The following is a 26,191-nucleotide window of genomic DNA, read 5'->3' on the forward strand; positions in this document are numbered from 1 at the left end:
GGGGGGGGGGGCTGGCATCTGCAGTGTAGCTCAATGACCCTCAGCTTGCTCCATCCCCCCCTCGCCCGCGGCCCCGCTTGGCAAACACGACTCAGTAAAGGAGAACATTTTCCAAAGGTTTCTAAGAACCACATGGGGAGATGAACTAATTAGATTTCCCCTTATTTTTGAAAATAAATTTATGACTTTGAAGGCTGAAAGTTTTCCAAGTACAATGACCCTGCTTACTCTTTTCTGAGAAATGCTGCGTCTAGATGCCGGGCGTCATAATGTGGTGCGTCCTCCCAGCTGAGCAAGCGGACGGCACCTGACCCCAGTGGCGGCACCCACTCCGGGGGTCCCGGGTCCGATCACACACAGATGTGTGAAGGCAGTGTGGATGGCGCCTCTGAGCCAGACCTGTGTTCTCGGTCCTTTCTTGACTCAATAAAGGTCTGAATTTTTACTATTTTATATAATCTCTTTTTACAACAAAATACTGCCCCCAGCCCCATGTACTGATGCCGCCTGGAGACCCTTGTCTCCTGGGGTGTGGCGAACACACGCCAAGCGTCTGGGGTCATTCCAGCACATGGCAGCTGCCCAACAAACACAGTAAGTGTGAGGCTCGTTCCACAAAAAGGGGAAAAAAGAAAGTGAAAGGAATCTATTCAAAGTCCCCCCCTACCCCCGCCAGCCAAACTTACAGATAAAACTCACAGGTGTCTGCACTTGGCCCTAACTCTTTGTTTTTCTAGGTCATGGTGCCCTACATTCTCAGAAAGTAGACCCCAATTACAAAAGATACTCTTCTCTAGCCTGACCACAACCCACACCCCAGACAGAGCCCCTCGAGAAACCTGTCATCTCCTGCTCTACTTGGCCAAGAGTCGGCCCCCTCCCCTCACCCCCCATAGGCTCAGCTGCAATCCTCTGGCCACCCCAACGGGAGGGGAGTGGTGGGGAGGGGGGAGAAAGGAAGGGAAGGGGAGGAGGGAGGAAGGGAGGAAGGAAAGAGGGCAAGAGTGTACAGCAGGGCTTCAGAAAAAAATGATTAAGTTTTAAATTTCTTGAAATTAGGTACTGTGGATTTGGAAGGCAGCTGGGAGGGGCAGAGAGGACCAAAGACAGGACAGAGGCAAAGGACCCTGTTGAGCCACATGGGTCCTGGGAGGGACGGGGGTGTCACCAGGGTGTGCAGAGGACAGAGGCCCTGCAGTCCCCAGACCCAGGCACCTGCATCGTCACACAGTCTGGACATCAAAGAGAATAATGTCTGAGGCTGATTTAGACACACTGAATATATAAAATCCCCTGAGTCCGTTGTGATGTTGAGAGAAACAGAGACAGAGACAAATGGAGAGATGGAAAAAGAGAAAGACACGCCCGCCCCCCTCCTCTAAAAAGATCCATACCAATCCAATTCCCCAGACACCAACGGGGTTCATGGAGCATCAGTTCCTTCAAGAGGAAAGAGTTAAGCATTTTTTTTGCCTCCTTGTACAAATAGTGTTTCAGCCAAATAATTATATTTGATAAGGAACGTTCTTCACGATTGCAGAACCCCTGTCGATAGCTGTGCAGGGAGCATCAGGATGAAGAGAGCACAGTTTGCCAGCCCTGCTGCCTGCAGAGCCCAGCCTGGAGAGAGGCCCGCTGGGTGGAAGGCCAGAGAGGCTTCCTGGTGGAGGAGCCAGCTGCTGCTTCCTGATCTCTGGGCCCCCATGACATGAGGCATGGAGCACCTGGTCCCCTCCCTGCCCCCATGCTGCTGGACCCAGCATAATGGGACTGCTGGGCTCACCTCCTCTTCCCAGAAGTAGGAGGGACTGAGCAACAGGTGAGTGACACACAAGGAGGCAGAGATCCATCCAGGGTGTGGGCAGCCTCGTCCAGCCCCTAATGTGCCAATGGCAGGAGACAGAGGGGGAACGGAAGAGATTGAAGGAGGGTGGGGGGACAGAGCTAGCAAGTTCCATGCTGGGTCCTGAGTCTGAGCCACCACTGTGAAAGGACATTTCTCAGGGACTATGCCGGATGCCTGGTGGGACAGTGGCATAGGGTCTCATGAGAAAGAGGGAACTGATGTGACATCTGGGATTTGCTGAGACAAAAAGAGAGAAAAGCAATAGCTAGATGGTCATGATTTCTTAGCTATGACCCTAAAGGCACAGGCAACAAAAGAAAAAGTATATAAATTGGATTTGATCAAAATGAAAAATCAAAGGATATGATTACATCAAAAGACAAGGTCAACAGAGTAAGAGGGACTAATATTCAGCATACATAAAAACTCCTACAACTCAACAACAAAAACAGACAATCCAGCTAAAAAACAGGCAGAGGGCTTGAATAGATGTTTCTCCAAAGCTGACGTACACACATCCAATAAGCACATGGAAAGCTGCCCAACGTCGCTAGTCATTGCGCAAATCAACACCCCAATGAGATGCCACCTCACACCCATTAGGAGGGCTACTCTCAGAATAACAAACGACAAGAGCTGGCAAGGATGTGGAAAAATGGGAACCTTGTGCACCGCTGGCGGGGACGTAAATGGTACAGCTGCTGCAGAAATCAGTATGGCAGCTCCTCAAAAAATTAAACAGAGAATTACCATTTGATCCAGCAGTCCCACTTCTGGGCACGTATCCAAAAGAACTGAAAGCAAGGACTCCGACCGATATTTGCACACCCACATTCACAGCACCCTTGCTCGCCGTGGCCAACGGGAGGGAAGCCCAAGCGTCCACGGGTAACTAGATCCAAGTGTCAACGGATAAAAAAAAATGTGGTGCATCCACACAATGAAATATTACCCAGCCTTACAGAGGAAGGAAACTGGGACACCTGCTACAACGTAGACGAGCTCTGAGGACACAAGGCTCAGGAAAATACGTCAGACGTACAAGGACACATGCCAGAAGACCCCAGTAACACGAGGGACTTGGCGTGGTCGAACTCACGGAGACAAAAAGTAGACAGTGGGCGCCGGAGCTGGGGGAGGGCTGGGGGTCAGTGCCTTGTGGGCACAGAGTTTCAGTTTGGGATAGAAGGTTCTGGAGACGGATGGTGGGGATGGCCGCACAACAGGAATGTGTGAAGTGCTACAGAGCTGTGCACCTAAAAATGGTTAACAGTGAATGTCGTTAGATGTATTTTACCCCAATTTAAAACATAATTAAAAAGAGATAATTGTAAAAAAAGAGGGGGGATATATGGAACGAACGTAGGCTGTGACTTCCCGAAGGCCAGCTCTCCGTGTGGGTCTTCCTAAATCCTTGAACTTGGCCCAAACTTGCTCAAAACTCTCCCTATCGCCCTGGGCCTTCCTGCAGTGTAAAAGGCCCTGTAGGACCTGGGCCTCACCCATTCTCCCCAACCTTCCTGCCTCCCCCTGCCCTTGGTGTTTTAGAACTCGTGGAACCCTCCTCTGCTCGGGGCAGGGCCTCGCACTCAGCAGCCACTCTGCTCGGCCCACCCTTCCCCCAGCCTTCCCTGCATGCAGGTTTTAGCCCAGATCTCACCCTCTGGGGCCCTTTCCTGACCCCCAGGGATAAAGGCTCTGTCCCCGCTGTCACCCTCGTAGCATCCTGGCACATGCGTGCGTGTGTGGGTGAAACTGTCCTGGGGCGGCCCTGACAAATGACCACAGACTGGCCGGCTTAAAACAGCAACTTACTCTCTCTGAGTTCTGGAGACGAGAAGTCAGAAGTCAAGGTCTAGCAGGTCCACACCCCAGAAGGGATGGGGAGGATCCCTCCGCCTCTGCTGCCAGCGTCCCTCCATACTCCGCCCCTGACTTCCCACGGCCTCTCCCCCATGTGTGCGTGTCAAGCCTCCCTCCCAATCTCTGATGAGGATGCACGTGATGGCTTTAGGGTCTCCCTGGATAGCCTGGGGCCGTCCTCCGTCACGATCCTCATGTCGTGTCTGCAAAGACACTTTTCCCATATGAGGTGACAGATGCAGGCCCCAGGGATTAGGATCTTTGGATGGCTGTTACTTGACCTCCTGCAGCGTGCGCACACGCGTGAGCGTGTGTACCTGCTTCCCTCCACGCCATCCCTTCGGTGTCCCGCCACGGTTCTCTGCCAGCTGGCTTACAGCACACCGGCTCCAGGCGGCGCCCCCATTCCTACCCGAGCCCCTCCAGGGCTCAGATCTGATGCTCAATACAGGTTTTCCAAACGAACACACTTCACTTGAACCTGGTAGCAGAACCCTGCCCTTTCAGATCAACAAGAACATCTACAGTGAGCCAGCTGGGATGCCTGAGCGCCTGCGGGGGACTGGACCCCTCGCCCTCATTTGTTATTCACAGACGGGGAGCAGGTGCGGCCTGGGCTTGCCGTTCCTTCCATCTCTGCCCATCTTCCAGACCTGGCCAGGTGAGCATGACAGTAACTTCCGGAGAGCAGAAAGACAAAAGAGCAGCAGGACAGCAATGGCAGGACAGGGAGAGCGAGCGAGCAGCTCGAGCATGTCAAGCCTCCCTCCAGGCCAGCAAACGCTGCACAGAGGGCACTCACGGGGCCAGGACAGAGAGGAAGACGGGGCGTCATGAGTGCACCAGCATCGTCAACAAGGGGGACCTGGACCCCGAGAATGCTGGGCGCCCTGTAACCCCAAACTCCAGGCAGCCCAGGGAAATCCCAAGGAGCGGCTGCCTTGGCACCCAGGGCAGCCTCGAGTGGGTGATAGGCCCAGCCTGCGTGGGGTCTGAGAGCCACCTGTCCGCTGCACTGCAGAGCCTGGGGCTCCGGGGGGGTTCGCCCAGGAGGCCTGTGCAGGCAGGTCCGTTTGCAGCACTGCTCCCCGGCCAGCAGCAGGGAGCTGGAAGGCAGTCCCCGGGGGGCTGTGAAGCATGCAGCAATTTGGGGCTAATTTTCTCCCGCAAAGAGGTTGACCTGTCGTCTGGTAAACGCACTAACCATCACTGCACTGCTGAGCCGGGCGTGTGCGCTCTGAGGCCAAGGGCAACGGGCCGGCGTGGGGCCAGCCTGCTGGCTGCGGGTGGGAAGAATGTGCTGCCTGGAAGGGGAGCAGGTCCAGGCAGAGGCCAGAGTAGAAACCGATTGATCCCCGAGGACCCCCCAAGGCCTGGGCTCTGCCCCGGACGTGCCACTCGTGTGGTCGCTGAGTCCTGGAGCCACACACACGCCTGACCCCACTTAGAGATGAGGACGCGGTGGTGGAAGCTCCCCTGCTGACCATCCCTGAGAGGCTGGGATGCGGGGGGAGGGGGCCTGACCCTCTCCTCCCCGGCCCTGCCTCTGTTCTACTGAATAAAGAAGGGGTCTCAGGTGGCTCAGAACAAAGGACCACGTGCTGGGCTGGCCGAGGCTCCACAGGATCAGAGGTGGCCGAGGCGGCCCATTTTGCTAAGTCTGCTTAGAGTTTCTTGCACAATAATAATAACAATAAAACTGGAATAATCACCAACATAGGCAGTAGAAACATTTCCTAGAAAAATCTTGATCTCCGGCTGCTGTTGACAACAGGTTTGTGGCCTCTGCTAAGTGATGGTTTTGGGAAGTGGGGCCCGCAGGAGGTGGTTAGGTCGTGAAAGTGGAGCCCCCACGAATGGGGTTAGTGGCCTTGTCAGGACCCCTTCGGCTGCGTGAGGACTGCACGGACGGGGGCCTGAGCCCTGACTCTGGAGCACAGAGTGATGGAGCCGGGGCCCCTGTGGGCAGGGGCGGGGCAGAGGGGCGCCCCCAGGTCATGCCCGCATGCAATCCCCTCAGAGAGCCTCTCAGGCCCGCCTCAGCCCTCCAACCCCCCAGAGCTGCCCCTCTGGCTGGAGGTCAGGGAAGAAGTCAGAGGGCCCCAGGCAGGAGACACCCCTGTCCTCCTTCTACAGACACCGTGAAGCCTGGACTCCGTGATCCCGTGTGGGCGGCTCCATCTCCGAGGGCCCCGGCATCGTCGCCTCTAACGCGGGGACAGGAATGCTAGGTGGATAGTACGAGTGACCAGTGTCTCTACTGCGGCCTCCTCCTCTTTGCTCCCATGACACAATCTTGGCCGGCTGAAGTCACACACCGGCTGCCGCCTGGCACCCCTCCCTAACGGAGAGCAGCCACAGACAAGGCACTGAAGTCATGGCGGGTTTCCTACGATGCGTTGCTCCTGGAAGTCTCTCACACTGTTCACCAGGATGAGGACAAGGCCCTTCTAGGGTGGCGGTGGGGACTGGCCGCTCGCTCTCCTTTGGACGCACAGTGAGCCGGCAGCCGCGGCCACCCCTTGCCCCACGGTGAGGAGCGGCCCACAGAACACGAGTGCAAGTACCGCACACCCTTCCCTGCACTGCCCTTCTGCCAGCGAGATGCGGGCCTGGTGACCTGGGCCTCCCCGTGTGGAGACTGCAAGGGCCAGGGGAGGGGACAAGCCTGGTGCTTAGAACTGTGGCGTGGAGGACAGGTGGCTGCCCGCCGGGCATGCCCGTTTGGGACCTGGAGGAGCAAGGAATCAACTTCCATGGCTCAGAGTACAGCCACCATCCATCCTGATGCCCGTTTGTTACAAAGCCTCTCCTGGGATTGAAGTTCTGCGGAAAGCACCCCAACAGCAACACACGGGCAGCTGGGCAGGCGGAAGCCCCTGCCCCGGCTTGTGGCGTGGCTGGCCAGAGAAGGCAGGTGGTCCTGGTGAGGGTCCAGCACCTGGGACTGTCATTGGTCTGCCTCTCCTGGGTGACTGAGCTGAGACCCTTTCTTAGGAGTTCCTGGGCTGGGGAGAAGTAGAGGGGACTGGGCGCCAGGATGGGGAGGGCCAGAGAGACGGGCTGGGGGCTGCCCATGTCACCGGTATTCCTCAGGGAGGCTTTTCCAGCAGGGCGGGGTCACAAGGCTTTGCCATCAGGGTCTCTAACAGGAAACCAAAGCCATCCCAATGCCTCCTGAGTCGCGCCGGACCCGCAAACCACTCCGAGGAGCAACAGGTGATCGGTCTGGCTTCCAGGGAGATTTTCGAGGCTGAAAATGCCACGGGCCTTAAAACTTTGATTTTTCCACTTGCTTCAAATTTATATTCCTAGCTGCAGGGCTGGGGGGGGGGTGTCCAGGACCCAGGCAGTCAATAAGGCACTGAGCGAGAGACAAAGGGGCACTTGGCCGTAACTCAGTGGGGAAGGTGACACGTGGGATCCTCACCTGTCTGTGTGGCTAACGGGGACAGCCCTGTAACAGAGCAGAGCCATGCCCCTTGCACCCACGCCGGCTCCCTTCCCGTCCTCCGCGCCTTTCCTCTGCTTTCTGGGAAGTGGCAAGTGACACAGGCAGGACATGCACTTCCTGGAGATTATAACCGGGCTCGGAGTCTCGTGCTGACGGTGGGAAGAGTGACACGGGTCCTCCCAGAGACCAGGAACGGCGCAGCAGCAGCTTCCCGTCTGAGAGCCGTAACCTCGCCATCTATTCCGTCTTAATGAGGCAATGAACGCCAAGTGTTAAAAAAGTTACATTTCAAAAGAGCTGAGTCCCCTCGGACTCCCTCCGCTCCCCACCCCGGGTCACCCCACTGTCACGTGGGACGCAGCCGTCCGGTGCTTCTGCACACACCGGAGTTCCCCGAGAAACTGCCGAGTGTGGACGACAGAGGATGTGGGATGCTTCCAGGGAAGGCGCAAATACGCTCAACTACAGCCACGTTCTACCTTCTGTGCCCGTCACGCAGGGTACGCGCTGGGGTGGCTCCGTGTCCAGGCACGCGAGCTTCCCTCTTCCAGAGCACCGGCCGGCCAGGTGCCTCCAGTTGCCGGGGAGCTAGGGTCCCATGGGGGAGGGGGACTGACCAACCATGACTCAACATGAACGGGACCCCTGTGTGCTGAGAGTCCTGAAGAAGCAGGGGCAGAGTCAAGGACTGGGGGGGGGGGAGGTGCACACCGGCAGGGGTGCCGTCCATCCTGCTGACCAGCTAAGGAAACCGGCAGGGACCGGCCCAAGCTCTAACGGTAAAGCCTCATTGTTCAAAAAGCTTATTTTTTTAAAGTCAAGAACATTGCTTTCCTTTCAATTTTTTCTTTACTTGCAGTAAAGCTACATATAACACAAAATTTTGTACACACTGTTGGGCAGACATCCCCACCATGCATGTCTAGAACTTCCCATCTTCCCCTGAGACACCGACCCCCATCCCTCCCCGGGAGCCCACCATCCACTCTCTGTCCCCCTGAGACACCGACCCCATCCCTCCCCCGGCCCCGGCACCCACTGTCCACTCTCTAGTCTCTGTGAGTCTGACGACTGCAGAGACCTCATCCGAGTGGAATCACACCGTGTCCTCTCTTCCCAGTGCTCCCCCGCCCAGACACCTCGGGGGCAGGCGTGAGAAGTGAGAGGGGTCCCCATCCCAGGGAGGCTCCTGCTCTGAGCGAGGTGGCCAGACTCCCGTTCCTGCTGGAAGTAAAAGGGGAAAGATGATCTTTGAGGGGACCCTTCCCAAGGGGTGTCCCCAGACAGGCTTAGTGCAAGCAAAGCTGGAGAGAGGATGACCACAGAGTCCAGGCCCAGACCTGCTGGCCAGAGCTCACACGGTCACTGAGCCCCACGGTCACTGTATCAGTCACTTAACCCCTCTGTCCACGGAACCACAGCCTGTTCTCAAAACAAAAATGAGAACCGAACCAAACCACCCACCGGAAAAGAAAAAAAAAAAAAAAACCACCCACCAAACCAAATCAGGCCATTCCATCCAGAAGGCTCATTAAAAAGCACTCCTGGAAAATTAACTGACAACAGCAAACAAAATTTCTTCCTGGAACAGATGAGGCTGGGCCAGACCCGGGAATGGAGACTAATCACCACGGTCCGCACGTGGGCGCTGCAGGGGCTGGAGGGCCTACACGGCAAGGTCACGGTGCGCGTGCTGTCACCAGGCCCCGGGCTGAGTCACCGCCTGCTTGGTGACCGCCACGTCCCAGGAAGAGGCGACAGCACCCTGGGGTGGGGAGGGGAGGGCGTGGGGCTGGAGCCCAGTGCCAGGAGGCCACCTTCCCGGCCCCCAGACGAGAGCACACAGCGTTCAAGAGCTACCCACCCAGCGCCGGCCTTGGGTTCAGGTCCTGCCCGCTGTCTCCCTCCCACGGCTGGCACGCTCGCCAAACCTCAATCGCCTAGTGTGCAAAAGGGCATGACTGCCACCTCCCTCGGGATGCTGCTGGGTGTGGACGGAGGTCCTGGCATACACCGGCGCTCAGGGACGGGCAGAGAGCTTACGGTCCCAGTGCTGTGTGGCTGCCGAGCTGGCAGCTTTCCTGTCCCCCATGCTGCTGTGCCTCCCGAAACCGGGCCAACTGGCGCAAGCGACCGAGGCTCTCAGGCTGGAAAGACTGTTTCCCCACCAGCAACGGACACGCCCTTGCCCTGCACGGCAGGTCGGAGGCCCCGGGGGGCTCATTTCCCCAGCATGCCTCCCTCATGGACACTAAATGTCCGAGTTCCCCCCGCATTCCTATGTCGAAGCCCTAACTCCCTGTGTGATGGCATTTTGAAGGGACACAGGGTCAGATGAGGTCAGGAGGGTGGGGGCCCCATAATGCGATTAGTGCCCTTGTAAGACAGACGCCAGAGAGACGATCTCTTGTCCTCTCTGCTATGTGGGGACGGCAAGAAGGTGGCCGTCTGCAAACCAGGAAGAGTCAGGACTCAGAGACCGTGCTCTGTCTGGGAGCTGCCTCCCCAAGGCTTCCCGGGCAGAGGAGGGGAGTGCTCGGCCCCTGGACTCCGGGACCCCGCTCAGCCAAGCTGGTGGGGAGGAAGGGACCCGGAGGGCCTTACAAGGCACCAGATGGTCATGCAGCCCTGCTGTGCTTGGGACCAGGGATGGATATGCTACAGAGCAGGAAATTCTGGGCCCCTTTGTCTCAGCTTGCCACAGAGTCTGGGTCACCGGCAGGGGTATCAGAGAACCCGTGTGCCCCACACAGAACACGTAGTCCCGCCTGAGGTCATGAATGGGCCCACGACAGCACAGCACGCATGGTGAGCTCGGAGAGGCAGACATCCGTCCCAGGTGCCCTGCACACCAGGCAGGGGGTGGCTGGCTGCTGAATCCACCTGCTCCAAATCCATTTGTCTCCCTCCTTCCTATACCCGGGACTCAACTATAGTTCGGGAGCCAGCCCACCCCACTGGGGAGGTCATGTGACCCTGCCTGGCCAGAGAGCACCTTCCATCAGTCCAGTGGGTCACTGGCTCAGCAATGGTCATGTGACCCAAGGCAGGCCAGCGAGATGCTCTTTTCTGCTGGGGCTCCTCCGCTGACGGGATGAAAACCCGGAGCTCCTATGGACTGAGTCTGCCACCCCTGTGGGGAGAACCTGCTCGGGCACAGAGGAACCCAGAGCTGAGAGAGGGAGCAAGATGCTGGGGACACTGCTGAGTGCCTGCACCCAGCTGGGCCTGAAGCCAAACATCTCTGGAATTTCCAGCTACTCAAACCAGTCAATTCCCTCTGTGTGCTGAGCCAGTCTGAATCGAGTTCCGTCAATTGTACAGAAAGTTCTAGAATAACACAACTGGGGAGCATTGAGGAGATGGGGCACTCTTGCTTTGAGTCCATCCTTAACCAATTCCCCTTGATGCTGAAAAACCCTGCTCCCCTCACCTCCTCCAGGAAGCCCCCCAGGGTTCTTCCAATCAGTTATGACCTCCCCCTTTATGGACCTTCCACCTCCTTAGTCCATGTCTCCCCTGAGGCCCTGAACTACTGTGCTGTCCCCAAAGGGCCTCCAGGCTGGGTGATGAGACCCATCCTGGAAAGACGTGGCAGGGCCTGCAGCCCTCTGGCCCTCTGCCCGCCCTGAGAGCTATGACGGCCTGGGCAGGGCCCGTGGTCTTCCTGAGCCTCGGCTTCCTTGCTGGTGAATGGGAGTCTCCCAGACCCACGTTCCCGGCGACGCGGGGCTGTGATGGGAGGCATCCCCACATCACAGCAGCAGACGGCCAGCTCCCGTGGGTGACCGTGACATTGACTCTCGCAGCATATATAACTCTACCCAACTGGCTGTGAGTCCCGGGGCCTGAGTAACTGTCCCTCCCTTGGAGCTGCTCCTGGCACCCACCGCCCCCACTGCCCCTCTTGGATACAACGACCCACTTCACCTGAGGTGTCCTTCCCAGTCTTCCCCGTCCCTCCCACCCACCAACGGTCTCCGAGGTGATCAGCCACGGAAACCCAGGTGTCTGCCCGTCTGCAATCCCATCCTATAGTTCTTCTCGCCATGCCCCCAGTGGTCACCTGGCTCCTCTGGCCTTGCCCCCCTTGGCCCTACCTCCTCCTGCCTCAGCCTCTGCACACCCACGGTCAGTGGCCCTAAGTGCCTCCTTAACAAAACCACCCCCTTGGGAAAGGTGACACTGCAGCCCTGGGAGATGCTCCCACCCCACCTCTCAGGCCCTGCCCCTTGGTTAGCTGCAGGCCGGGTGCTGGGCAAGATGCTTTATGAGGATGTCTCATTTCATGCTCACACTAGCACTGGTTCTGTTCCCATCCCCCACCCCAGGAAGATTTCCCACCCTCCAGCCCACATGCTCCTTCCCTGGCCAGCCCCTTCACTCTGGCCCTTATTCCAGGCCCCATGGGGGAGAAGCTCACAGCATGGTCTCCGAAGCAGTCACATGCCTAGACCACAACCCAGCTCTGTCACTTGCTTGCTGTGTGTCTGTGGGCAAGTGACTTCCCCTCTCTGTGCCCCAGGCTCCTCGTGCAGAACAAAGACCCAATGGATATATTCAAACGAAACCTCGAGCACTAAATGAGTTCACGCACGTGAAATCCCCCAAACGGAGCCTGGCACACAGGGAGTGCTCAAGGAACGGGAGCACTTCCCACTGTGACTGTCATGGCCGTGGCTTATGTTATTTGCAGCCCCAGGCACGCCGTCCAGCAGTGAAGTTGCGGGTGCCTTTGAGCTCTGTCTCTGTGGGCCGCGTCCCCTCCCTCTGCTCTCCTGCATCTCCGGCCAGGCCGAGCCTAAAGATGGCCATTTACTAGGGGCTCACTGAACACCTGCTGCTTCTGCCCCAGGCTGGGTCGGCAGTTTCAATAAACGGAGAATTACCGTACGACCCAGCAGTCCACTCGGAGGTGTGCAACTTGCTCAAAAAACGGAAAACAGGGGCTGCAACAAAGTCTTGTGTGTGTACGTCCACAGCTGTATTATGACCGGAACGCCCATCAGTGGACGAATGGATACACGAAAGGTGGTTTAATCCACACAATGGAACGTCATTTGGCCGTAGAAGGAATGAGGTCCTGACACGTGCTCCCCCGTGGGTGAACCCTGAAAACATCCTCAACGGAAGGAGCCAGGCACAACAGGCCACGTGTCGTAGGATTCCACGCCTAAGGTGTGTCCAGAGCAGACAAACCCGCTGAGACAGAAAGTGGATCAGTGGTGGCCTGAGGCGGAAGGCAGTGGGGGGATGGGAAGTGGCTGCTAATGGGGATGGGGTGTCTTTTTGGGGGATGAAAGCATTCTGGAGCTAGAGAGAGATCATGGTGGCACAACACTGTGGAGGTATGAAATGCCACTAGATCATACACGGTCAAGTGGCTGAACTGGTATATTTTACAGTGTGTGTATTTCACCACAATTACAAAGATATGCACGATGAAAAAAGTACGTGTGTTTATACACGTGACCAAATGTATCTCTAACAGACATGTGTAAAGAAGCAAAAATCTGAGAAGGTAAACGTTACAACAACCCTGTCTCCTGGCAACGTCACCTGACTTCTTCCTCTGGCTTGTCTGTATTCCCAATATTCCCCGGGCAGGCATGACTTCCGCCAGCCCTAAGGAAAGAACACTCATGGAAAAACCAGTCACCAGGCTTACATGGGAGCAGAGTTTACTCCCAGTCCCTAATGTTTCCTGAGAGCAGAGGCACACATCCCCCTGGAAAGTCCGTGGGATTCGAGTGGGCATTGGGAGAGAGTTCTGGAACTTCAGGGGAGGGTGTGGTTCTCTCTGACATAAGTCAGCTGACCGCTGCGTCTCTGTCCACTTTTTGAGGTGCTGACTGGGGGGATATGAGGGAGGTGGTCTAGGAGAGATGAGCCACCCCTCTGACAGGGAAGGTTCTGGCGTGCGCTCTCAGGGCCAGACCCAGAGCTCGTCAGGAGCTCACCCAGTCTGTCAGCAGACATAAACTAGGCTCCTGCTCTGCACCAGACTCTCTTGTCCTGGGTGCGGGATGAGCCCAGGCCCTCGATGAGGGCTCTGCGCTCGGAGGGGACTTGGGCTCCGGAGGGGAGATGTTCAGCCGACACATCCCATGTTACATAAACTCCATGTGTGGCAAAGCCGAGAAGAGAAACGTCCCTCGGGAGAGGCAAGCAGTTGGTGGAGGTTTGTGCCATTCAGATGAGGTTGGTCAGGGAAGGTCTGGAAGAGGCACCGTGGGCAACGACCCGGCTGAGGGAACGGAGTGAGCAGGCAGGGGCAGGGAGAAGGGAGGGAAGCGATGTGCGGGGGGGGGGAGGGAGCTGGAGCCGTAGGGCCTTGCGGCCATGGTAAGAACTGGATTTTACTGAACAGTGACTATGGCAGTCTCCCTAGAGCTGGGAATGGAGCACAGATTGGGGGTGCAGGAGAGGACCTGGGACAGGAGCCCAGGCAGGGACCGGACTCCCGAGCGACTTCTCACCTGAGCATGAGCGTGAGCAGAAAGGCAGGGAGCTTGGAGGGTGGCACTGGGCCATGTGGGGGCTTTGTGACTCTGAGCTGTATTATGACCTCTCTGGGCTTCACTGTTTCCACCTAAGAAATGAGGGTGGTGTCAGAACCCACCTCCCAGGGTTCTGGCGAGGCTTCGGGGAAGCAGCACGCATGGAGCACGTGTGGTGTGGGTTTAGCTGTGGGGGGACGATGCTAAAAGCACAGCAGGAACGGCATCAGGTGGGAGGGACAGCAGTCCAATGCCCTTGCCTGGGAGAAATCCAGAAACTCCAGTCCTGTCTCAGGAGCCACAGGGCACTGGCCTGTCCCGGCACTGCCCGGTTTGGGCCCGGGGGAGCTGCGAATGGCGTGGTTCCTGCAGATCGGCGGTCTCCTGCCTTCCCTCACTTACCACACCCCATCTCTCCAAAGCCCATGCTGGGCACCAGGGTCCTCATAGGGCTCACACCTGACCTCAGCATGGCAGGTCCCATGGGGGAGAGTTTCCTGGGCGGTGAGACCCCACCAGGAAGGCTCGTGTCCCTCCCAAAGGCAGCAACAACAGCAACATAATAGCAATGGTCCCTCTGGCATATACTCCTTAGCTCAAGCCCCGCTCTCTCTACATGCCTTAGACTTACAAAATCACTGAACCCTGGGGAGGCCTATGAAATAGATGTTCTTACTCCCACTTTGCAGGTGAGGCAATCGAGGCACAGAGGGGCTGTGTAACTTGCTCAAGGCCACACAGCACACAGGTGGGGCAGTTGGATTTGGACCCAGCAGGGCTGCCTCCTAGGACGGTGCCTTGAATCCCTGCTCTGACCTGCTTTTCAAGGGCAGTCTGCCTCCACCTCCCTTCTCCAGCCACGGAAGTCCCTGATAAAACACCCAAGTGAGCTTGCCTCCAGGGACAGACTGAGGCCCCAGGAGTCAGCTCTGCATTTAAGGCCCTCCCTGACATGGAGGCCCCATCTTCATCCTTCCAGGGCCTCCTGACATTTCCGGCACACTTCTATGCGCTCCTGCCTCTGAGCCTTCCTCTAGGCTATGCCCTTCCCCTGTGGTGCCTTCCATCATTTCACAGATCCTGACTGTGTGCCTGTCATGAGCTGGGCTCTGGCTGGCCCCTTAGGTCAGTTCAGGCAGGGACAGTGACATGCATTGTGAACGGGTTTCTCAGGAACTGTCGGGGAGGCTTCCCGAGGAGGGGCCACCAGGCAGAGATCTGTGGGTGAGCAGTTATGCAGGTGGACGAGGTGGAGGTGGGAGAGGGGTAGCGGAGAGCATGAGTGAGTGGTACGAGCAAGTGCCGGGGGTGGGAGGAAGAGTGGCACGTTCGGGAGAGCAGGGAGAGAGGGCCATGGTCAAGGCCCATCTGTCTTTCCAGGCTGGATGTGTGTGCCACCTCCCCAACTTGTCCGAATAACCCACCCCTTTCTCTCTGTTCGGGCCCTGAGGCCCAAAAGAGGTTGGGCTTCCCTCCCCACTCCACTTTGCCTCTCAAGGGCGAAGATGGCCTCCACTCAGCTCCATGACTGGGGGCTGGGCACAGAGGAGGTGCGCTGAAAAGTCTGTTACATGAAACCAAAGGTCCCAGCTAGAGGGAATTGGAAATTTTGCCTGTGGGTGATTGGTCTCATGGCACCAAAGCAAGGAGACCACTCAGGACTTTAAAGCATCAGATGATAACTGTGGCCTTCCACTCCCCCTTCCCCAGCCCTTCTCTTGTTAACTCTTCTTATCGTTGGCATGCACACCCCTAACTCCCAGGACTGACAAACTTCATCAATTAGAAGATCCGACAGGGCATTTAGCAGGAGGCGTTCCTTCAGTTCATTTGCCAACCTAACCGCTTGTATCACGAAACGCCCCGCAAAAGGGCGCTGCAAACAGAGACAAATCAATGCTAACGAGAGCCTGCTGAGCATACTGGGAGGTGAGTGAGTGGGAGGAAGGGAGGGAGGGCAGGTGGAGAGGACCCAGGAGGGCTCCTTTCAGGGGAGTCAAGAGGCGCATCAGAGAACCCTGAACCAGAAGCTCTCGGCTCACTATGCCTCTTGCAGACCTCACTGCATGTGGACTGGGGCTGGGTCTACAGCATCCTCTCAGGTTGAGGAAGATGGTTTGGTTTTAAGATTATGTCTCAGCGACTCAAGACTTGCCCAGGGCATCAGAAAGATGCAAGCTTGGGAGTCAGCTCTCCCTGTGGGGCCCTTAGCAGCCATTTGATCTCCATCACCTGCAAAATGGGCATAAATGCCTACTTCCCAGGAGTGTCCATCACTGAACACAGGTTTTGGGGCCCCTGTTAAGCATCAGGCATGTACTGGGTGCTGGACACACAGTAGGGACCAGGTCAGCAAGGTCTCCAGCCTGCAGGGATCAGGGATCCTCATGAGGGAGACAGGCAGGAAGTCGATCACTCAACACATATGATTCTGATGGTGGAAGAAGCATACAGTGGAGTGACAGAGTCAGGGGCAACCAGAGGGTGCCCAGGGAATCCCTCTGGGAAGGTGACTTGTAAGCCCAGACCTCAGTGATGAAAAGTGAAGGCTGGCTTAGAGCAAAGGATGCTGCAGACACTCAGCCCATATTGGTGCCTTCACCCCTCCTCACAAGAGAGGTTTCTGCACCAAGCAGACAGAACACTCACTGAATAAGAAGCTGTGGTGCCCAGGAAGACCAAGATACAGGATGCAGGGGTGGGAGGTGAAAGGAATGAGAAAGGTGAAGGGAATGAAGCACCAAGGCCTCCCGCCAGGCTGATTCTCCGGGGGGTGGGGGGTGGGGGTGGGGGGGCAGGCACCTTCCCAGCTCTCAGGTTCAGCACCCCGGAGAGCTCCCATCCACGAGAGGTTCAGCACCATGGATAGATCCCCTGGAGAGGACCCCTGACCATCCTCCTACTGCTCCCTGGCACTGACCAGCCACACACTATTGTCCCCACTTAAACTGGACTGGACCCAGTCACCCCTGGCTCCATAACATTCGGCCACTCCTCAAATCCACCTTGAACATTCCTGACACCCTAAGCTCTCCCTGGGACCCTCCCTTCTGAGTTCTGTCCATAGGAAGAAACCCCATGTACCCAACTAAGCACGGTGCCAACACCATCTCTTTCACAAAGTCCTTTTTCAGATTTATCTTGGGGCCTTCACCATACTCTGCTTTTGCCCCCTTCCAGACTGTGAGTTCCCAGAGGGAGGAACTGAGTCTGATTCATGTCTTTTCTCCCCACAGCACATGCCAGCCCAGCACCTGGATCAACAAAGCTGCAAAAGTGACTTGTACAATTGCTACCGATTGCTGAGATCTCACTCTGCCAGAAACCACGCTATATGCTTCAAACACATTTTTAGTTACAGCTTAAGAAACTGAGGCCAAGGGATGAGAGATGTGCCCAAGTTCACATTCAAATAGTCAAGTGTCAGAGGCTGGATTCAAACCCCGATCATACTGCACAGCCGGTGCCCTTGACCATGGCTCCTTTTTGTCTCTATCCAACCCAGTGCACTGCCATCTGCCAGGCCTACGGAGCCTTGAGCACAGCAGCCGTGGTCCCCTGAAGTGATTCTGAATCTTTTTTTAGCCTGAAATTGAAATCACTGATGCTTCAAATTAGAACCCCAAAATGAATGAGCCAAGACTTCAGATTTGCAATAGCTAAGATGCCCGCATCTACCTTCTCAGCAGGATTCTGGGCTGCTCCTCAGCCTGGACCACCTGTTCCCAGTCAATATGGAGGACAAAGTGAACCATTCTCTAGGCACAGAAGGGGCTATGGTTGGCTACGTGCAGGAAAGGGGTCCAGGCTCCCAGGCTCTGCCCAGAGCAGGGGACTCTTTAGAGCCTTGGAGAGCAAAGACCCCAGTGCTAAGAGACCCAGATAGTGAAGACCCCAAGGCTATGAGCCTTGGAATGGCACAACCGTTTGCCATGGGCACTGGCACTGTCTGAATGTTTTGTTGCAAACGACAAAAGCAGCTGCACTCCTCTGTGCTGACTTTTATTTTTAAGTAAAGAAATGTTTTTCAGTCATCACTGAGAAGTGGACTGGAAACTTAGACCCCAGCAAGGCTGGGTAGGGGGATGGAAAGGCAGGTCAAGATGGCCACACTTACCCCCTGCATTGACCCAGGTGCCAGCAGCCCAGAAGCAGGGGAGCTGGAGTGGGAGGCTGGCCAGGGATCCCAGGCCTTTTCCAAACTGCGTACAGTAAGAAGCCACACAGCTTCAGCACAGAAACGCTCCACACTTAGAGAGACCACAGACAGCCACGGGGCCCTGCTTGTCTTTGACGTGAAAACAACCGAACTTCACAACTGAAGTATCAATGTGACTCAAAGTCAGAAATTCACCGGTCAGCCTAGCTTCCTATGAATATCAGCTGGCATTCACTATTAACTTACTTATTGAATTAAATACTCATTTAAAATGACTTAAATAAGGTGTTAAGAATTTGGGGGGTGGGGTGGGTAGAGTTCCCAGCTTGGCCATGTGGACCCCGGATGGACATGGGGTGAAGCCTCTCATGCTATCCCGAAAGGCAAGGCAGAGAAATGTGAGCTGGGTGTTGTGGCTGAACAACTAGATGGGAGGGATGCCGGCACTGGGGAAACCACAGCAGGGCTCTGGCCTCAGCCCTGGGATTTGTGGCTGGAGGGCAAAATGGGAATCACAAAGAGAAATTCCGAGATTACCCAAAAGCCAGACTCATGCCAGAACAGAACTGAGCAAGGCAGTGAGGGAGCGCCCTGGGAGCAGAGGTCCAAGCCAAACCTGGAGGTATGCCTGCCAGCGATACTCGGGGATTGCGGGTGGAGCGGGGCAGGTGCCTGCATCAGCTGCCATGTCATCCACAGAGGCACCAAGAAGCTACGGCCAATGCGCTCTTGGCTGGAATGTGCTTGGCACATGGCGACTCTATGAGCTTGGCACAGGGCAGATGTGCTCCGTGCTTGAGACAGTAGTGGTAATGATCCACCTGCCATTACTGTAACTTACAATGACTTACTATTTCTACTTGTTCAACTAACAGTCATCGGTTCCCTCTTCTCAGTCAGGCATCATGAATGACAATGAAGGACAGGACAATCATCGACAGCAAATGCTGATGGAATGCCAACTCTGTGCCCAGTACCGCTGGCACAACAAGACCAACACTCACAGCAGCCCACGTGCCTAGAGCCCACGGCGCATAGCTTGTCTTGGTGACTGAATCCTCACAACCACCCATTTTGCTGATGGGGACACTGAGACCCAGGAAACACATGCCGATCAATGATGCGCAGAGCAAGTGATCGGGCATAACCTGAACTTTGTCTCCTGTCCTTCGAACAAGTTAATCTGGAAGCTGGGGGAGGCTGGCAGATTACCACTGGGCTTTAACAACCGTTTGTACCTCCAGCCTGGTTACAAGTAACAGTTTAGGCAAACGTGTGCTAGAACCCATGTTACATTTTGTCAACTCCCATTCTCAAGTATTGGCCAAAGAAACATTTTATAAGATACTCAGACGGTCTCTCAGGAAAACACCGGGGCATCCCTCTTAGCGTCCTCACTTCGGTGCAAACTGAGATTATAAAACAGTTGTAGGCCATCACTAGTGCAAGCATTTAATACGAGGAAAAGTAATTAGCAAACTCAAGCATCACTTTTCAAGGATGAAGGATATTGCTGCCTGCTTTAATTGCAAGGGAAAACCCATTTAGGGAATTAACACAAAAACGAGATCGGCCACTTCAGGGCTAAGAAAACAATCACAAAAACCATAGGCGCCCCCGGCACGGCATCAGGTTGGCGAGCAACGGCCCCAGGAAAATAATTAACACCCAGGAAAGTGTTCTCGTCCTGAAAGCAAACAGCAACACCTTGGCCACGGAGGCTGAGACACCGCTCGGCTGCATGTGACAGCTTCTCCGAAGGAATAACTTTCTATTTATGAAATTAATACCTGTCAGAAAAGTGAATGCTGTCATTCTGGAAAATCCGAGAAATAGACAAAAGTCTGAAAAAAAGAGACAACGATCACACAAGATCCCATCACCCAGGGGTTAACATTTCCTTTCCTTTTTTTCCTCCCAAGGCCTATTTTGGGGAGAGGTGGTATAATTTAGATGGTATTGTGCAGATAATTTTGGGTCTGCCCTTTTCACCTAATAGAAGGTGATCAGTTCTCATTAGTATCGAGAACTCCTTGCAAGCCTCGTTTTGAAACGCTTTCTTGCGAATCCATGACGGATGCATGAGGTCTCCTTCACCATTTCCCTGAGGCCCCATCCCCTTATTATGTTTCTGCTACACCGTAGTCTCCGCTCCCCCTGTTTTCAGATCGTTCCCTTAGAATGGATTCCTAGATGTAAAAATCCCTGATTTGGCTTTATGGCTCTTATTACATACTGTCACATCGATTTCTAAAAAGTTTATGGCGATTTATTCTTTCACATAGCAACATATGAGTGCTGTCACCGGCGACGGGTATAGTAATAAAAAAAAAAAAGCATTTGCTAATTTGAAAATAAGAATTGGCAGCTTGTCATCTGTTTTTTTCTTCCCCTCTGCCCATTTATACACCAAGCACATCAAAGCGCCTCTCAGGAAACCCTGAGCTGTGGCATTATGGAGTCAGGCAGCCCAGGCTGGAATCCCAGTGCCTCCATTCGCCCGCTCCACGATGATGGGCAAGTGACTTCCCCTCGCTGTGGCCGATTCCCTCATCTGTAACACGGGGAGGGCAACAGACGCCACTTTCCGGGCTCACGGTGAGGGTCAGATGGGATTGTGGGATGCCTGGCAGACACACCCTCGGTCACTATCAACAAGGACACGGGCCTTGGTCATGTTTGTCGCAAATGTCGTTTGCCCTTTTGAGGTTTTTACTGTTTGGTTGTATTATGAGCAATTCTCGAGATAGAGGATGTTTTCATTTAAGGAAGTGATACAAGCAACAAAACTTGGGTTTCCGGATGGGGAGCTTGTGGAAGGAAGACAGCCCCAGTGTCACAACAAGGAGATGAGCGTGGGACCTGCTTCTATCCTTCTTTTAGAATGACGAATTAAGGGGTTCAGAAAGCCAACACGATCAGGCCAGCTGGTCATCACCCTGCCTGACACCATAATGCCACAGTGTCACCGAAGTGTCCTAAAGATGCCATGCCCAACCTCCTGCCTCGAGACTCTGACTCTGAAGGTGTGGGCTGGAAACCGGGTCTCTCTGTAAATAAGGACAGGTGGCTCTGACGCCCAGCCAGGCGTCACTGGATGAGGCCGACCGGCTGTCCAGTGTGGGGAGTCCTTTGCAGGACACCAAAGGGACATCCCCAAACCTCCATGTCTCCTTAATTACTGGACGCAAAACTGTCATCTGTGAGCCGTCTATGTCCTCCTTAGGACTCCTTGTAAGTGGCCTCTGCTGCCCCATCTCATGGGGGTGGGGAGACCTAAGCAAGATGATCTCAAGGAAAAGGCAGATAAGTCTTCAACAATCTGTGTCTGGAGGCTAACTCTCCCCTAAACTCTCTGCTTTCAATTCTCCGACAAGCTTTCACCATCATTAAACCCAGTTCAAAATGGGTTTCCTGTCGTAACCAAAAGGGATCCAGGCCTTTATCACTTCTGGCTGCTGGAGTCCCCATGCTCTTGTTTGACGTGCATGGAAAGAAAACCTTGCCCCGACTCCCCTGCTCACGTTCCCCGGGCTGTCGCTGACGCCCGGACCCACTTCGCCGCAAGCATCGCTCTCCCTGGAAGGACTCTGCCCCCACTGCCCTGCCCACTCCCACTGCCTCCTAACGCTCTCTGGGGAAGCCCAGCGGCACCACTCGTCCAGAGGACTCCAGTAGATGAGGCTCATCTGAAAGCAGTGAATACACATGGTCTACGGAGCCCCTGCATTCAAATGCCCCCTCAGGGGGGCACACACTCCTCCTTCCCCACTTCTGAAATGAATTTTTATGACAACCCACTGGCGCACTAGGACTGTAATTCCTGTTTCACGATAACCTTTTACATGGAGCTCCACTTGAAGCTTTTGCTTTCCGGCAGGAGTGGGGCAGGGAGGGGGGCACGGTCAGCAAAGAGACAGTCCCAACAACAAAGGAGCCAATTCCCCCCAAACACTAAGGCAGGAGGGACGTGAATTCTGGAGGGTAAGCACCCAAGAAAAGCGCGCACAATAGGAAACGCTTCGTGACGGGCGCTGGTGCCGCCAGCAAGATGACCAAGTCTGAAAAGGAAGAAGGAAGGTCTGCAGACGCTCAGGATGCGGACAAAGGACATTCCCACCAGAAGTGGCCCCTTGGTCTCCACGTTCAAACTGCAGCATGTGTTTTTAGAGAGAATATAAACCACCGACATGCTTTGAGTTGCCTTCCAAGAGCAAGGAGGGGAGGAGGCTGGCCCAGAGGAATACGGGGCGACAAGGACAATTTGCCCTCACTGGCGATCTTGGCACATGGGACCTGTGCTTCACCAAGGCTCGGAAACCCCATTGACTCCAGGGATGGCTTCTGGCCAAAATCAAGATTCACCTGAGACCCGTGAGTTCATTGAGAACATCGCCTCAAGGTTGAAGCTTTTCAACGGAAAATGCAGAAAAACTGTCTGTTGGAAAACACATGCAAGGCTGTAAGGGACCTTACTCTTCTGGGGGGAGATCCATTAGCTAGGAGAACGCCTCAATGGAGGTTTTCCAGTCTTTTAAATTCAAGCACCTAAAGGTGACTTTCTGAGTCCCATGAGTAGCCTTGGAAATGCACTGGGTGGGGCAGGGTTCCAAGGGTTCAACCCCTCAGCCCCCCATTACCATACAACCTGCAGTAAGCAGCCCAGGGTGGCCATGAAGGGCTCACTCCTCCTGCGGGTCTTTGGGACACAATAACACCAACACGGCATCAATGCCTCTCAGGGCCCGCCGTTCCCAGAATCCTGGAATTCGGAGGGTACCTCGAACATACACCTCTTCCAAAATGGCAAATATGTCTGCATACCAGAGGTTAAAAGCAATGCTCAAGGAGGTGCGTGAAGAACAGAAACCTTCCGGCCCCCAACTTCCACCGAGACATCCGTCTGACCGGGTGGCCTGCCTTCTCCGCCCAGGCTGGGCACGCGCTGCGGACACGTCCGCCAACCCGGTGCAGCTCTGCTTTCCCGCAAAAGCGAAGGGCCCAGCACACGCTCCGAGGCGCTCCCACGCCTCCCTTCCCGACTAGTTCCTCAAGGAAGCAAGCCAGTGAGCCTACAACGGGCACACGCTTGTATCTGCAGCCTTCATTTATTATTTAAAACCGAGAACCAGCAATGCCTGGGTCAGCCTATCGGAGCCTCTGTCTCTGGGTCTGTCTCTCCGTCACACACACACGCACACACACACACACGCAAACACATGCACACACACACACACGGTAAGGAGACTTACATCACAACTACATCCTACAGAAGGTGATTCAACCAGTCTCTGCATTTTCGTGAGGTTACAAACCGAGTTAACCCATGAAAACGCAGCCAGGTCCAGTCTCCACCGCTCTGGGTAAGGCAGCCAAGGTCTCACCCGAGCCAGGCTCCGATTGGTCAGTAAGAATTCAAATTCAGCTTTCAGCAAATGAAACGAGACCAACACAAGATACCTGGAAGAAGGTAAAGCACCTTCTCCATTTTCCTTGGCTCTCTCTCCTCCACAGTCCCTTTCCTTCTGGATTTCCTTCAGTCCCGCAGCCTTGAGAGGCCCTACAGAGATCATGAGCAAACCCGAGCTCAGAAGCACTCAGGAAACTCAGCCATAACAGGGAGACTGGCTCCCAGGGGCCGGCGTGCCAGGGTCTGGGTCTCCTCTGTAGAACGAGCAAGCGTCGGGCTGGCCTGGTGGTAGGGCCACCCCGTACCCACCCCGTCCACCCGCACATGGATGAGACAGGGCTCAGTGTCAGCATCGAGGAATGCTTTTCCAAGAAACGTGAACTCCCAAGGAGGGCCAGTGGAGTGAACCGAACCCCTTACGAATAATCTTTCCGAGGTACGACATGCTCTTTTATTCTTAATATTTCCAAAGAGTAACACGTTCCTTTGCACAACAAGATTGAAAGTAACGCCTAAACCCGCGGAAGGCAGGGAGCTCAGATGTGCTGGCAGCTCGGACACCTCACGCACGCCAAGGTGCTAACTCCAGTACAAGCTCAGGAAACACGGGCGCTTGCGTCTACTGGGTTCTTTAAAGGAAGAGAATGCTCCCTCCTTTGACCTACCAGCAAAGCTGGTTTTCAAAGCATCTGGATTTAAACATGTCCTTTGTGTGCCATTACCCCTCTTGCGGGCACTCCCTGGTCTCTGAAGGCCATCATCTGCCAGGCCGGTTACTGCGACTTGCAAATCAGTGGTCTCTCAGCCACCAAGGTTACAGGCCTCACGCAAGCAAGAGCCACAGCACAGCGCTCTCCGTCCTGCCCTGATGGCACAAGAATGGGCAACGGCCCCTACTGGTGTTTATGCGTACAGCTACAAGGGGACCACACGCAGATCCATGCGCATCCCCAACATCATGGCGACCAGGGGTCTCTTCCTCTACCTTCTACTTCAAGACCAATGGCCAACTTCCATGACCACGTCCACCTCCCAAGAGTTACAGCCAAGGCCTTAAAGAGAGACCAAACACACGAGTCCACAGGAAATGGTTTCCACAATGGATGGACCAGGAAATAACCAATCAACATGGGTCCACGGCAGCCTCCGTGAGCCCCCCTCGATCTGGCTCAATGGCCGGGCGGCAAGACCACGGGCCCCAACCCTAAGAGAGTCGGCGCTCTCCCCACGCAGAAAAATACAAACACCTGTGTCCCTACCTCAATCAGGAAGTCCCCAGTCCTCAGTCCGGCTTGCCATGCCACCCCTCCTTCATCCACGGACTCCAGGTACTGCAGGGCTGGGAACGCCGGCGTCGGCGTGAATTCTTCAATGGGTGTATCCGCTGGGAAGACAAGGAATACCTCAGTACAAGCCTGGGTGATGTGTGCAGGTCGGCAGCCCCGGCCCCTCACGGGCCCATGAGAGAAAGGGGGTGTGCATGCCCCCCATTGGAAGTGGGCGCTCCAGGCCTGCTCTCCCTGGGAAGGGCCTGACACTTGTAGTCATGGGTCAACATCAACTCGAGCACCCAAGCCAACTGCATTCCGGTGCCACCTCTTGGCCTTTCTGTTCAAAACACTGAACAGTGTGCTCTGCTGTACGTGTCTATATGTACACGCCTGTCATTTTCTTTAAAAGCATCAGTGACTAAACATTTTCAGTGCTAAAAATGGAAAAGTACCCCCCATAACCACACAGAGCTCCAGAAACACCACACTGAACCACTTGCCAAATTTCTATCTACGTAGACTCGCGACCAAGGGAATTCAACTTGGAGCATGGGCAGATCGTAACGCTGACCCAGTGGGTGGCTGCGGATTTGGAACCCGCTTATGAATTCTGTCTGCAGGGAGCTCGGCTCCTGGCGACCACTCTGCGGCCAGCACCCGCGGGGAGCCTGGGCCCCCGCTCCTCAGCACAGCGAGCCTGGCTTTCTGGGCCCCACACAGCTGCTGAGCAAAACTCCAGGGCAAGAGACGGACTCCCCTGGGGAGTTATGAGCGGCTGGGCCTGGGTGGGTGGGAAGATGAAGATGACCCCAGTGGGGGGAGGGGACACATCACTCAGACAGTCATGGACACACACGCACACGCACACACGGGGACAGAGTCATCTTTTCTTTCTCTCTCTGGACAGATGGCTCCTGGGCAGCCTGAGCGGCAGGCAGGTGGGGCTGCCACCCAGGGCAGGAGGCCTCTCCTCGCACAGGGGCAGGACCCGGCACAGCACAGAGCCTCCGACATGAAACTTACACATGGCTTACCCACACACGCGGCGGACAGATGTCCCCTCTCACGGGGAGCTGATGCCATTTTGTTTTCTTTTGAAAGGGAAGCCCCCAAGTGAAGGGCCAGTGGGGGGTGCACTGCCATGGAAAGTATGCCCAGAGCCCCCCACCCCAGGCCACATGACGTGAACATGCCGGCTCGGTCCACGGTAGAGGGGACCATCTTGCCACATTTCCTTTGCAAAGTCACCTTAGGGGCAGGCACACACAGACGCCTGCTGCACTTGGAGCCGAAGCCCACTCCCAGGATGGGGCAGTTTCCAGATATCCGAAACTCAGCACCGGGTTGTTCTGGATATCTGAGACCAGGAGCTCCAAATCCAGCCACAGCTGGGCTGGACTGAACCACCAAATACAGATTAAACCCATGATTTTTTTTTTTTTAACGGGTGGGGGGAGGGAGAGGGAGAGAGAGAGACAGAGAGCGAGCTTGTGGAGAGCAATATTGTGTACAGAAAATTGAAAATATTCCTAAAGGAAGCCCCGATGTTTTCTGAGTAAGGCGGAATATGTTAAAGAACACGGTTGTCTAGCAACCAAGTGCCCCCAGGAAGAAGGCTTCTTTCTGAGCCGGGGAGCATTTTCATACGGCGTACACACACACACACACACACACACACACACACACAC

The 26,191-nt window shown here is 55.4% G+C and overlaps 1 protein-coding gene across 2 annotated transcripts in view; it reads right to left on the bottom strand.

Moving 5' to 3' along the window:
- SHANK2 (SH3 and multiple ankyrin repeat domains 2) overlaps positions 1–26,191 on the bottom strand; it is a 472,550-nt gene that overhangs the window by 115,797 nt on the left and 330,562 nt on the right. For both annotated transcript variants that reach the window (XM_040639603.1, XM_040639604.1), the window contains one exon: positions 24,492–24,616. In XM_040639603.1, the coding sequence (XP_040495537.1) occupies positions 24,492–24,616 (125 nt within the window). The remainder of the gene's footprint in view (positions 1–24,491; positions 24,617–26,191) is intronic.

Source organism: Ursus maritimus, unplaced genomic scaffold (genome assembly GCF_017311325.1).
Source record: "Ursus maritimus isolate PB19 unplaced genomic scaffold, ASM1731132v1 scaffold_23, whole genome shotgun sequence".
Classification (NCBI taxonomy): domain Eukaryota; kingdom Metazoa; phylum Chordata; class Mammalia; order Carnivora; family Ursidae; genus Ursus; species Ursus maritimus.